Source organism: Camarhynchus parvulus, chromosome 1 (assembly GCF_901933205.1).
Source record: "Camarhynchus parvulus chromosome 1, STF_HiC, whole genome shotgun sequence".
Classification (NCBI taxonomy): Eukaryota; Metazoa; Chordata; class Aves; order Passeriformes; family Thraupidae; genus Camarhynchus; species Camarhynchus parvulus.
In genome coordinates, this window is record NC_044571.1 from 15,711,350 (window position 1) to 15,726,113 (window position 14,764).

The 14,764-nt window shown below is 37.5% G+C and overlaps 1 protein-coding gene across 4 annotated transcripts in view; it reads left to right on the plus strand.

Moving 5' to 3' along the window:
• Nucleotides 1-14,764, plus strand: part of SH3KBP1 (SH3 domain containing kinase binding protein 1) — a 211,550-nt gene that overhangs the window by 100,239 nt on the left and 96,547 nt on the right. For all 4 annotated transcript variants that reach the window (XM_030960512.1, XM_030960520.1, XM_030960536.1 and 1 more), the window contains 2 exons: nt 5,429-5,535; nt 13,302-13,425. In XM_030960512.1, coding sequence (XP_030816372.1) covers nt 5,429-5,535; nt 13,302-13,425 — 231 coding nt within the window. The remainder of the gene's footprint in view (nt 1-5,428; nt 5,536-13,301; nt 13,426-14,764) is intronic.

Here is a 14,764-nt window from a genome sequence, read left to right on the forward strand (position 1 = left end):
ATTTACAGTTATGTATCTAATGTTTCCTTCTGCTTTGGGTTAGGCCTAAGTGATGATCTCAGCCTCACTGGTATTGTGGTTCTGCCTGTCACACGCACAAGCCTGGCTCCAGCTGTGCATATGGAATTAACTTCTTAGTTAATTTGTAATTTTCTCCTAAAAGCTTTTGACCACTAGTACTATGTTTTTGCTGTAAGTTGCTTCAGTTAATTACTGCTGTTATGCAAAAGAATTATACCCATTAAAAGGCCTGATTACTGCTGCATGTTTTTAACAAAAGAATAAATTAATTGAACAATGAGACTTGCTGTTATTCTGACAGTACATTTGTGTTAAAATGAGATGGTGTTAAAAAAGGTGTCCTTCAGCCTTTCAGGTTCCTCTCAGACAAATCTTGGCCTTAAAATCCAGAGCAGCAGCCAGATGGCTGAAAGTTGGAAGTGTTGCTGTGGAGTCTAGCAAGAGAAAACACTCCTGGGTAACAGTAGAACATTAACACACTCAGAGTAATGCATTACTAGCAGTGATGCCATACTGCATTGTGGCTTAATTGTGCTTAATGGAGTCCTGCAGTCTCTGTGATTTAGCTGCACATGTCAAAGCAGGGCAATTCCCAGTTCATCTGCCTGTAGAAAAACACAGCAGCTTTATATAACCCATTTGAGAGAGTACTGGAAGCGCCTCAGATATTCTGCTTCCCCTCACCTCCTTCAGTTTATCTTTCTCTTCTCTGGCATATCAATGTCACAAATTCAAATGAGGCCAAAAACCCCAAACTAATCAATCTCCTCCCACAAACACATCTTTACCCCTAGTATGTATTTCCCCACCCAGTATTCCCTCCCATCTTAGTTCTGTTTTCTGCTAGACCTCAGCAGGTGTTTTTTGTCATCCATCCAAAGCCATTCACCCTTTAACAGCATGTGGATGATGAGAGAGTTGGAATTGACATGTCAAACCACAGGTCAGAATTACACTGCCAAAGCCCTCCAGGAAAAGAAGGAAACTGGAACTTGACCTTTCTGGAGCCTTCTAAAATCAGAATGGTGTTTTTGCTAGTGGGTGGGGATAAGAGGATGGAGTTCTTGTGTTGTGGAAGATAGTGACAGGGTCCACACTAGAATTTAGTATGACTAAGACTTTATTTATAGTCTTATAACACTATCATCAATACACTTAAAGCAGTTTAAAAAGTTAACATTTTTTATGCTGTTTGCTCTTAATTAGGTAATTTTCTTAAAACCAGCTAACTTTTGGAAGGAAGTTTGCAGTCCTACCGTTTTTCTTAATGTGTGCATTTTGATACACACGGTTGTCATGAGTAACTTGTATTTTGCTTCTGCTTATTGGTGGAAAGTAACTGGCTGAATCAAAGGGGGGAAAACTCATTTTAGAGTGTTCCCCTTTAAACTGTCTTAAGCCAAGACAAAAATTCAGTTATTTAAAAAACCAAAAAGGTGATACAGTTAGCACCAAGGCTGGCTGTGCAAAGCAGCTGTATATAGGTCTATAGATTAAAATCTAGACACATATATGTGTATAAGTCATCTTTAGTTATGCAATTGTTGCCTTTTGCCTTTTTACACGTTAGATTTAGAACTAATTTCTATCTGAATCATATCAAAGCTCAGCTTATCTAGCCAGGAGACACTGACTGAACCAGTTCCCCCCAGTTACGGATACAGCTTTAAAGATGGAAGAATCGAAAGTCAGACTGAGACTGATGGGCAGATAATGCCATGTGCAGGAAAATCTGAAATAGAAGACAGGAAATTTCTTCATCTTGTCATTTTTGTCCTAATAGAGCAACAAGATAGGCTACAAAGACATTGACATCAGGAAAGATTAGACTCTACAGAAACCACCATATAACCCACTCACACAGGCACATGTCTATATAAACATCTGTTTCATGACAGAGGTTTTAAGTTAACAAAAAGGTAGTTTGGATTTGAGAATTCCAGTTAACTTTGAAATAGTTTACTTCCTATCTATGTTGCTTCTGCTGTGCTTTCCAGCTAATCATGAGCTGTCAGTTTGTGCCCTTTTCTGGGTCTGATGGCAGCAGTAAGTGCCAGTGAGGATTTTTTTATTGTAGCATTTCCTCAGCTCTTGATGCGCCTTACAAAGGTAAGCATTGAATGTGCTGTCATTGGCCCTTCTTTGCTGCTAATGCCAGAGGAGCATTTAAATGTGTGGAAATTATGCTCTCTTGCATGTTTACAGCTGGAGGAAGCCCCTTTGTGGCATCCTGCTGTCAGAGGCAAAGCCACCATTTTAAGGATCCAATCAAACACCGAACTCATCTCATGTTCTTCTCAAGTGCACCAAGCATTAGCATGCACACATCAGCACCTTCTCCTTAAAACCAAAGGGATTCACTGCTGGGTCTGTTGTCTTGCATTAGATCAGAGAGGACAACTAATTGGTACATAGAATCTGTGTCTCTTGCTGGCTAGCTACCCCTCACTTAGGTATTCTTTTAGAGAAAGATTTGGAAGGAGAGGGGAGAGCAGTGACACAACCATGAGACTAATAGAGATAAATGCAGACTTTCCCTAGATTTTGTATACAGTAATAAAATAACTTTATGGATTGGGAGGGGGAGGCTTCATACAGCTGTATTATTAACATCCAGAATTGTGGCTTTTTCTTACTCTCAAAAATATTCTCCAAAGAGTCACACAATATTTATTACTAAATAGCATGACAACTGCCACCTGTCACATCAGGAAACATCAGCATATCAGTTGCTATTTGATGTCAGAAATCATAGTGGGAATGCTATTTTTAGGGCAAATAGCCAGCCTCTCTTGCACAATGAAAGAAGGCCTCAGTATAGAAGGTATTTATTATATTTAAGTTATTTGGAATGCAGCTGTGTAAAGTTGTCAGTTTAGGACCATTTTAGTTTCGATGGTGAAGAATGAGAAGACATTTTAGGTGGAAAAAAGGGCCAGTTAGAGTGAGTTTAGTTACCCTGCATTAAGGTATCAGTTTTAACATTCAAAAAGCTGCCACTCATGCACGATTGCAGTGGCAGTGAAAAATATTATCAGAAAGCTAAAATCAGTGGATTCCTTTCTACCTTCTTTCTTTAGTTTCAATTACTAGATTTGTAATTGAAACTAAAGTAAAAAACTTGTAACTCTGTAACTTTTTTATCACTATGCACTCGAGAACAGGATTGTCAAGAGATGTTGCAGAACAAAAAGTAGACTCACCATAAAATCTACTTCTGTAATTTAGTTTCAGATTAAGACCATGCTTGGAATGTGTTTACACTTTCAGCTTTGGTGTACATTGAGCATGTTTAACAGTTAAGAGAAATAGCATAAGAGAAAGTACATTTACCTGTGTAGAGTGCCTGTATATATTTGTGTGGATACGTGTGTATAAATTATATGAAATAACATGGTTTATACAATGCACACTTTCTAAGGAAGAGAGAATAGTTAGGGAATTCTGTGTTTTGAATAAATTCTCTCTTCCTACCTTCTGCTCTTCCACCACATTCCAACACAGTCATGATTTGCATCAGCAAGTTGTACTTCAGCTAACAGAGGCTAAGCAGCCAGCTTAGCAATTTAATTTAGGGAAGCTCTCTCATCTCATACAACTATAATTACATGTAAGCCAGCAGATCTGGCAAACCCACATCTGGAAGAGAGTATTTTCACTTTTCTCTCTTGAAACTCTGATGGCAGAAGTGTCAAGTTAGGGGTCTTACTCAAAGCTATGGATTCACAGCCTGGACATCTAAGCTGGAAGAGAAAGATTGCTGCTAACATAATTTCCAATGTCTGACAGATTATCAAAATTTGCCTGTCTTAACCTTGCTAACTCAATTGCAATGGTTTTCCTTCTATTTTCTTTAACCTAGCATTAGTGGACCTTACAAATATCTGTGTGCACAGACATACACATACACACACATGCACACACTCACACATATATATATCTGCATGGTATATCAGTGTGAGTCCCTGCCTGGTGCAGTAGGAATATCTCTGTGACTGCCCCACCTCCCTGGTGCCTTGGCATAACAGGTGTGAGGCTCTGCAAGTGGAACTGGACAATAGTGACAATCATTCATCTGCCCTGGAAATGTCACCAAGGTGATGTCAACCTATGTCCTTTGTTCAAACTGCTACCATAAAAAAAAAAGGCAGGTTACCATTGTGGAAGACTGTCTTCTGAAGGAAACAGAGAGCCTGATATGGCAACAGGGCCCATTTCTTTGGGAACTCTGCAGTCTCCCTGGGGCCAGGGTTGAAGGTGTGGATGGAAAGGTTCCTACCCTAGTACAGTCCTCAAATTATTGTCCATTATTGATTTCTCAGGTAGGCAGTGATAAAGTTGCAGCTAGCAGACTAAGGGCAATCTTGGGGTTGATTATTCAGGGCCTTGAGACACCTGCTTAAGGGATCAGGAGCGCAAGCAGAATTCTTCTCTGTCCTTCCAGTCACAGGGAATGAGGACGCAAGAAGACAAATGAGCCAGCTGATCGACACCTTGCTCTGAGCCCTTCCCTGCAAGAAAGGCATTGAGGTGTGTGCCCAGAGAAGGGAGCAGAGCTGGTGAAGGGCCTGGAGCACAAGTCCAATGAGGAACAGCTGAGGGACCTGGGATTGATTAGCGTAGGAGAAAAGGGGTCTGAGGAGGGACTTCAACACTCTCTATAATCACCTGAAAGGTGTTTGCAGTGGGGTAGGAGTTGGACTCTTCTCCCAGGTGACAGGATGAGAGAAAGTGGCCTCAAGTTGTGCCAAAGGACATTTAGATTGGATATCAGGAGAAATTCCTTCCCAGAAAGTGTTGTCAATCATTGGAGCAGGTTGCCCAGGGAAGTGGTGTAGTCACCATTCCTGGAGGTATTTAGAAGACACACAGGTGTGGGGTTTAGGGATGTAGTTTAGTGGCGGACTTTGGAGTGCTGCATTAACAGTTGAACTAAACAGTCTTAAAGGTCTTTCCCAACCTAAGCAATTCTATGATTCTGTGAGAAAAAATATAAAAAATGGGTAATGAGTTATTTGTACACCTGTGAAAGAATTGTGGACAACAAGATACAGCTGAGACCTTATTTCCTAATAAGCTTTGGATTCCTTCCCATCCCTCTGATTTCTGGATTTGCCTACACCATGTGTACCGAGCACTAGCCTACAGGAGAAACGGTAGTGAATACACCTGAAAAGATCCATTGGGTGAAGTTTGTCCATCCTGTCATTAGGAAGCACAATTATTTAAATTTTGGCTCTTTTTGTAAGGTAAATCTAGGCAGATAGACTAAGTATCACAAACATTCACATTCTGATAGCAATGCTCAAAGAATAGTTTTTCGTCTTTAATAATTTTCACTGGCTTGTCTTTGGCATGGAATTTTATTTTCATTTTATGATTTCCCTATTTCTTTCATTTCCATCAGGAGAGAGAAGCAGAAGAAGGAGATGTCAGGTGGCTTTCAGTTACATGCCTCAAAATGAAGATGAATTGGAATTAAAAGTTGGTGACATCATTGAAGTTGTGGGAGAGGTGAGCACATCTTTAATTGAATATACATACATGCATTTCTGACATGTCTTGTGCATGCTAAGCTCCTCACTGTATCACTTAAACCAGGCATTTTTCTTCTCTGCTATACTGACTTGTCTGGTTTGGGTTACTGTTGGGGATTAGGGGATGTTGGTTTTTTTCTTATGGATTTTGTGACTTTTTTCCCCTGTAGTATTTCTGCTGGTTTTACATCAGTTAATGTTTCAGAGTTCTATTCGGGGAAAGAGCTCCAAGTTTGTGTTACAGAGCTCTTGAGTTGATATCTCTGAAGAACCAAAGATTATAGCAGAAGAAACTTCTCACAGTTTGAGCAAGCCAGGAGCAGGGAAAAATTACCTTTGCAAAGTTAAACACATTCAAGAAATTTACTTGAATCTCTACTGGAGTTCACCTTTTGTCATCTTTGGCAGCAAATTTTAAGAATTTCATTTTGGTCTTAATCAGTTTAAAGAAAACCTAAAACCAAATAAAACCCCCCCAACAAAATTTTTAGAGACTCAAGAGCTACTTATTTTGGTTAGAACTGGATGTGAAACATTAATTATATGAGCTAGAAACAAATTATGCAAGCTTGCACAGAGAGACAGAGATTTTCCTCGCAAGGGTGACTTTGCTCCCAATACCTTCAGTGTTCCGTTAGAGATTTTACAAATATCTTATGATGGACCAAAGTCGAAATGATAGCATGCATCCTTTAAGTAGAATACACTTAAATTCATTTATACTTATTTACTTTGCTTTAAAAAGACCTTGGTCTGCTCAGGCAGCCAACATAATGTGTGTTGCAGTTTGTATCATTTATTTATAAGACTTTTTTTCTCTACCATAACTCAGCAGTTAGTAATTCAACATTCATTTTCTTGTCTAGGATATATAGTTAATTTACTTTTTCCCGCATCTGTCACTTAAGCAGTCAATTTGAAAAGAATATAAATTGTACTGTAATCTATATGGTGTCCAGCATTTCTTATAAGAGATTAAATTCTCGCATCTGAATGTAAGAAGCTTAGTGATCACTGGTTTTGCTCTAACCTAGCTGTGCACACTAGCTCTGCACATCAGACATGATGTGTCACTTAACCAACCTTATTCTGTCTGTGAGCAGTTTTGTAATGGGGGAATTCAAGGTTATAAGAGCATGTTTTGAACATATTGTAAACTCTGTATTATAATGAATTTCATGTCATCACATGAACTGTTTTCATTGGGCAATTTGAGGTATATTTCACCTCGCATGACCACGCAAATACTACTTAAAACTTTTAAGTCTCTGTCTTTGAGAGTAAATTGATGGAATAAAACCTTTTCCTAGTATCCAGCCAACAAATTAATTCTACTGAATGAATTATATGATTAAATAATTTAGATGACACACTAAGCGTCTCTTATGGAATGTATCTCATCTCTTTTTAAATTTGAAAAACTTAATTATACATACCTGATTTATTTATATCCAAAAGAGACTGAAAATATCAGCATTAAAATTGAAAAATGTAGAACTATAAAAGTGAAACATTCCATGTACTTGCATGTGTGTGCTTATAGTTAAGGGCATGTTTTTTGAAACCCACCTGGGTTTCTCTTTTGGGTGAAAGTAGATTAGCTGGTGGAACAGGAAAAATAGGAAATTAAATAGAAATTCTCAGTGCTTCAGGAAGTATTGCTGTGGGACCCTTATTTTCCATTACGGTTGATGCTAAACAGTTGATGTTGAACACTTGTTGTAACTTCCTCCTCTGCTGTTATCATAACAGTATTAATTCCTCGAAAAAGTAGAGCAGAATGTGTCTTTTGAAACAGGAACTTTATTTGATGCAGGAAGTTGCACCAATGAATGTGCTGATTTAACTGTTAACCCTTCTGCTTTTAAGTAATGCTGCATAAGGAGTCATTGCATTGAAATAGAATTCATAGTGGTTTCATCATTATACAATGCTTCTTATTTCAAATTGTAAATATTTGAGGTGATTGACTTATTGTTTAAAAAATATGTCTTCCTCAATTGTGAAAGTTGAGGGGTTTTTTTGCAAGGGCCAAAATCATGCAATGTTATTGTAAAAAACTCCCCCAAAGAACCAGAAAAAGCCTTTCCACATAGGCAACAGTTTGAGATAATTCTTGTAAAATACAGGTTTTGTTTATAATTACTTAGAAATAAAAACTGGATGATATCTTTCACATTATTTAGAGCAGTTCCGTGTAATTGGAACATTAATGGTAATTCACTTTCCATTTCCAGTTGCTCTTTTCTCTCATCCCATCTTTTTATTTATGAATAGGTCTCAGATTCCCACAGATAGTATTTTTTTGAATCTTCCTAAGAAAGTTGATCAGTTGAATTCATTGGTTTAATTGACTTGGATTAATATTTTAAAATCTCCATGGATTTCTATTTAGTTGAAAATAAATTGATTCCTAACTGAGTTACAGCAAATAAAACTGGTATTTTTTAGGTCAAAAAACCATCTATGTATCTTCCTGTAGTTATTGAGAAAAAGAGCCAACATGTTAAAATGTTGCTTCTGGTTGAACAACTCATTAAGCTTTTCCTGTTGCAAAGAAAAGCTAATTGGACTTCATTATTAAAGAAATGTGCTCTGCTCCTCCTCAAGATCACTGCCTGCAGCACAGGGTTGACAGAAGGGAACACAAGTCTCAGATGCCTCCAATGGTGTCCAAGTGTGTTTCCCCAAATTCCCAGTGAAAATAGTTTGCACTGACATCACGTAGGGATGTGTTGAGGGTGAGGATGTCTTCCCACCTCTCCACATGTAATAGCATCCAGAGCTACCCAGATCCTTCTTCCTGCTGCCAACAGATGGGATAAGATGTTTTGAAAGGGTTTTTGTGCCTTTAGTAGTGGTAAGTTAAATGGAAATTCCTGTTGTGGAAGAAGTGATTTGGGTTGTAGAGTGGATTGAAACAACAGCAAGTTCTTTCAATTTTGAACTTGTCACCAGATGGATATCCTTACAGGTTGTGTGTGTTCAGAATTCACAGTTCCTTCCTATTTGTCCTAAGTAGTTAGAAATTAATTATAATAAGATCAAACAGTTGACACAATAGATAAAATGCTTGTCATTAAATAGGTTTCCATAACTACAGAGACACTGATACCCATGAGACATTAATTAACAGACTTAAATTAAAAGTACATTTAAAACTAACAAGAGAAGAATTTCCATCATTGTTTATGTTCATGTTTATTGTGTGATTGATAGCTTTTTGCTTGTCATTTTCCTACCTCATTAGCTCTAACTCTAATTACAGTTGTTCCAAAATACAACTGTAACTAATTGTGTTATTAAATGCAGATATCTGAATTCCAATTATGTTTCACCCTTACACTTTCAGGGGATGCCAGATAATTAACCTGCAGCATGGGAGTAAGGACATTTGGCGCCTCACTCAGGAGTTCTGAGGCTGCTGGCATTTGGGGTTACTCTGTCACTGTGCTGCTTTTTACCTTTTGGCCTCCTCTTCCTAAAACGGCTTTTTTGGCAGTGTAGTGCATGGAGTTAAGCTCACAAGTCTTTGACTGAGATCTTCTGTAATACCACTGAGCTTGTTCTTTGACTTTTAGGTAACATTGCCATATATTACATGATCAAATCCTATCAGTAATTATTTTTAAGTTATAAAAATGCAAACTGAATTTTGACAAATCTGTTGCCTCTTATTTGCAAGATTAGTGGATGGATGTTTTTTGGTCTTGTTATCAGATAAAGTGATGCAACCCATGTCCAAGAACAAGATAAACTGGGATTGAGCCGGACTTTTCTTACAGTGACATTTTTTGGCATCTGTAGAGTTGAAAGGGGAATGAATATTTAACTGTAGTGAGGGGATGGTCTGTGCCACAAATGTAGAGCTGTATAAATTGCAAGAAAACAGCTGGGAACGAATGCTGGGGTTTCACATCCCTCAGTTACTTTTCTGTTGAATGCTGTGCCAGTTATTCCAGATTCTCTTCTAACAGGTTGTTCACGAGGATTTCTGTGCCTACTTCTTATTTGGTTAGTTCATGTGGTTAGGGGGCTTTTTTGGGGAAATAAGGGTGCAAGTACTGCTGAGTCCATATAAGGTCATCCAAGTTCTACATGATTGCTTTCACAGTCCATTAGTTTCTTATTTAGAAGATGATATTTAAAAACCCCAACAAAAACCCAAACCACAAAATCCAACGCTCAAAAATTCCCAAAGCACATTTTGACACTTTAAAATAAAGAACCCTGAAGCTGAAAAGATTCCCTACTACAAAGTACTTGTGCATTTTTATTTTTTATCTTCTGCACCCGAGTTATCAAATAGTTTCTAGATATATTCTGCTGTACCAGAATCCCAAGGGATGGCTGACACCTTAGGGGCATGGCTCTCTCTGAATGCACTCCCAGAATAAGCCATCAAGTGGCACTGTAGCCACCATCTTGAGGTCTTGCTTCCAGAATTTATTTTCCCATTGGCAGTGGATGTGATTTGTTTATTTTGCCTCTTGGGAATCTATGTTTTTAATTTCCTTTCAACATGTGATTGCTTTTGTCCTTTGAGCTCAATGTTTTCCGTTAGAATTTATAAACTAAGGGAGCTTCTTTCCTTTGCTTTCTCTGTTCTATTTCTCTCAAAGTAAAAAGACAATCTGTTGACCTTGAGCTTCTCTCTCTCCTGTTGCCTGCTTCTGGCATTGCTTTTATTCCTGGGATTGTGTTTTAGTTTCAACAGCTCAGAAAGACTCTGTTATGATCCAGGGAGACTTTCTTCCTTTTGAAACCTTTCCTGACTCTGAGCTTCCCTCATTTGCCTTAACTAAACTGTGAATAATCTGTCAGCCTAATAGGCAAAGCTGCAGCTTGTAGAACATCTTGTGCAACAGGCTAATAGAGGAATTTATTGGAAATACACTTTAGGTCAGTGATTCCAAAGAGCTGAACATTTTAATCATTTAACAACTTTAGCCTATTAATTATATAGTGAGGTGTAAGCAAGCAGCTGTGGCAGTCCTAGCTTTCCTGGCAAGCAGCTGCTGGTAGAACTTCTTTTCCAGCATAGGGACATGGACTGCCAAATGAAGCCCTCCTCTTTTTAGATTGTTGGTTCAGCACATGAATGCTGGGCATAAATCAGGACATAAATGTATAAATTCTGAAAGCACTTTGTTTTAATAGCATGGTAACAAATTTTATTGAGTTTGTGCCTCCAGATGGATTCCCCCCCATGAATAATGGATTTTCATTTGTAAGGTTATATTGGCTGTGAATTATTGCAACTTTTCAAACCATATGGTAATGGAATGCCCCAGTTTGGGATAACTAAATCCTGGAGGTATTTTAGTGTCTTGTATTGTATGGATTAATCTCTAGCTGGTGTGTTTTAAGGCTTAAGGATATGTAGCAGGTAGCTTTAATGTTTAAAATACTTAAAGCTTTTGATGCTTTTGATGAAAATTTCCTAATAAAACTTTGGGAGGCCCAGTTTGACCTCAATCTCTAATGTCTTACTGACATGATTCTGCATTTTCCTTGTGAAAGAAACCCCTTGGTTTTGCTTTAGATTTTTTTCTGAATTTGTAGAATTATTGCATACAACATGGTATTTTCAGACAATTAAATTTTCAGTCAGCTGAAAAACTTAAAATATGCTAATGAATGATCTGAGCATATTCATGATCTGAGCATATTCATTTAGCTGTCTAAAGGTCTTTATATATATTTTTTTTATACATATAGATAGAGATCCATAGATCGACACATCACATAGAGTGCTAATTTTAACTGTAAGAAAACTCCAAAGAGAAGTAAGCAAATAATAGTAAGAAAGTAGAAGTAAGAAAACTCTGGAAGAAGTAAGCAAGTGAAAATTACTTGAGGACAAGATGGAACTGAATGATATTGGTCACATTATTTGTCAAGTAATCTCAGCATCTTGCAAAGCAGGGATCTTGGGAACTGTGTAAATCCTCTCATTAATCTTCTGGTCAATCAGCTAATGCAGTTATGGTTTAATATTTAGCTCTAATCAATATAGCCACATGGGAATACTGCATTAGAAAATTGAAATATTTTATAGCTTAAAGAGTCTTGGCCATTTTGTATATTTTCTATATAACAATAAAATTTTATATGGAATATAACATTTATATCAAATGGTCTTTGGAGATATAATTTGTAGAGTTGGAGTGCAGTGTATCATGCAGTTTCAGTTTTCCATATTGCTTTTTGTTAGTCTGGAGAGAAGAAAGCAAATGTTACCTTTTAGAGACTCTGATACTGTGATGTGAAAAACCTCCACCTCACTGAAGTGATTGAGTGATATGTATGCATTCTATCTTCTCAAGTAGCAGCAGGACAGTAAGAACAAGATCATTCCCAGAGATGTGCTGAAGCTCACCAGTACTACTGAGGCATTGAAGGAGGGGAAGTTTTGTCAGGGACAGGTACTGAGATTAAATGAAAGTCTGGTCTGAACCACTTTCAAATTAGAACAAAAATTCAACTCATGAGATCAAGAAATGTGGGGCTTTTTACTAAAATGTCTCACGTAGCTAAATTGAGAAAAATGCATGCATTCCTCTATATTTCGAGGCAGTATTTGGTTGTATTATTGTGAGATTTCTTTCCTAAGGACTCAAGTTTTTCACAGATAAGTGAAAAGACTTTTCACAGGCTTTTTTCTGTGATAATTAGCTAGGTTCATTTAAAGTGTGGGTTTTTTTTTTATTAACAATAAAGTTAACATTCTCTTTTCATAACTGGGGAGAAGGTAGGCAGGAAAGATATGAGTCAACCATTATTGGAGACTGATGTGTCACAGACCTACACTGTCCTCTCCTGTCATATTTTTTAGTGAAGGGACAGTGTCTGACAGATGAAAAACATTTATCTATCAAGAATGTGTATAGCTCTGATGCATATAATCAGTCATTTCTTGTGGTGCCATTATAACCTAAAGGCATTTCTAAGGGCTGTCATTTCACTGCCTGACACCACCATTCAATCCTGAATGGGTTATAGAGCAGGGAGTTTGCAATTTTAAAGTGATATTTTCTCTTGGGTTTTGGCTAGGTAGTGTCCTTCCTCCTCCTGACACTATCATTATTATTATATATTTCAGTACCTTTTTGTAAATCTTGAGTCAAAGATGCATTAGCACTGTTCTTTGTTCTCCACAGGTTTCTAACATTTACACATGAATGACATAGCAGCATTCTGAATTTCTAAAATACAAAATTTCTGATTTTGATGGGGAAGGCAAGAATGTTTTCATTATATTAAGATAACTAAATTAGATTCTCTGAGTAGCCCTTTTTAGGTGTTTCTCTTTCACCATTAATTACTTAGGGAATTCAAACAGAATCTGCAAATCACATGCACTAAGATGGTCTTGAATAGCCATACAGTGTGCACTGAAAATTTACTGATTGAATGGATATCCATAAAAGTTGAAATTGTAGAGATGCCATCTGCTCTCTAGTTGCTCTTTTATCCTTTTGTTTAATGCTCATCCGTGCTTCTGACTGCTGTCAGCACTGCTGATATTTACAGAAGGGTTCATGCACCTCTCTTGTTTTTACTTATGAAGAAGAAAAAGAGAGGTGTTCTGGCTTGGAGCCCATGCCATGTGCTCCTTATACCTGAAATTAATTAATATAAACTATTCATTACTATTACTGTCATTTATTGGATGTATATAATGGTACTCAGTAAAGTGTTGCTTATGTAAAAACCCCCTTTTTTTTTGTCTCTGTGCAGGTGGAAGAGGGCTGGTGGGAAGGTATCCTTAATGGGAAGACTGGCATGTTTCCTTCCAACTTCATAAAGGAGCTCTCTGATTCTGATGATGTTGGAATAGCACAGGAGGAGCAACTAAAGTCAAGTAAGGAGAAATTTATTATTGATGTCCTGTATGTATGTTTGTGTCTTTAGCTCACAACATATTGATAGGATAGCACATTCTTATCTCTTGCTTGGAAGTGTTTTTGAATGCCATGTTCTTAATTCATGCTGAAAGGGTCAGAAGATGATGATTTATGTATTCCTGCAGTGCTACCTGAGTTGCAACATTGTCAGTGCTCTCTGAGCTGTGTAAGCCTTGCTGAGCCACAGCAGACCAAGAGAAGAGAGAAGGCAATGGTGATGACTGCATTTGTATTTCAGAATTAGTTACAAGAGAATTTTTGTCTTTAGAGGTGGAAAGTACAAAGTGGCTTATTTAAAGTGGAGGGATTAAAGTGCCATGCTTTCTATAACAGCTCCAATAGATGAAGGATTGATAATTACTGGTGTGGGACATGCAGCACTTTTTCCCTCCAGGTGCTGAGCATGTTTCTATCACCTCGGACACCCACTGCCCCAGCAGCCAAAGGGAAAAGGGCCAGAACTGGGACATGGACTTTGTTCTCTCATTTACAGTGGGCCAGTACTGCTGCAGGTGAAAAGCATGTTTGGTAACTAAGTTTGCAATAGTATAAGCATGGGAGTGGGTTGTCCTATTTATAACTTCTCATGGAGAATAACCTGAACCAAAAGTGTGCTGTTACATTAAATGGAAAGCTGTTGGTCCTCATGTTTTTTATGTTCTTCAAGCAGCTATTACTTTTTTTTTTGTTCCTAATTCAGTGATCAAATCTGACTTTTCAGAGAAAAAAAAAAAGTCAATTCAATTTGCATATTTCAGGCTAATTCCACAATACTTGCCAAGGTCTTCCTATTTTTAGCACTGCAGATGTTCATTGCTATGTAGCATTCTCCTGAGATCTCTGAATAAACAGAAGTCAAAGGACTATCAAGATCTTTGTGAGCTGATTTCAGCTGAAATTTACCAAAACCTTTATAGTTTACTCTGTCAATCAAAAGTAGAAAATTATAACACTATTTTCTTTCTTCCTTATTTTTCCACTTAAGGCAAATTTGTTGCCCTTATTCCATACCACAAAAATAAGATCCTGAGAGCCCTAACTTTTGCAATGATGAAAACATTTTTTTTTTAATTTTGCAATGGAGTACATTTTCATGTGTCAATGAGTACTGGTGACCTAGTCTTGTGGTCAGTGCTGTTCAAGATATTTAAATGTAACATTCCTTCAGACTGGAATTAACATATTTTAAACTTCAAAATTTTAATGTGATGGAAAGGGAGAAAGGTCACTAAGTGAAGGTGCATGTTTCAGAGAGATTGCAAACTACTTTCTATAATATTATATGCTCTCATGAAT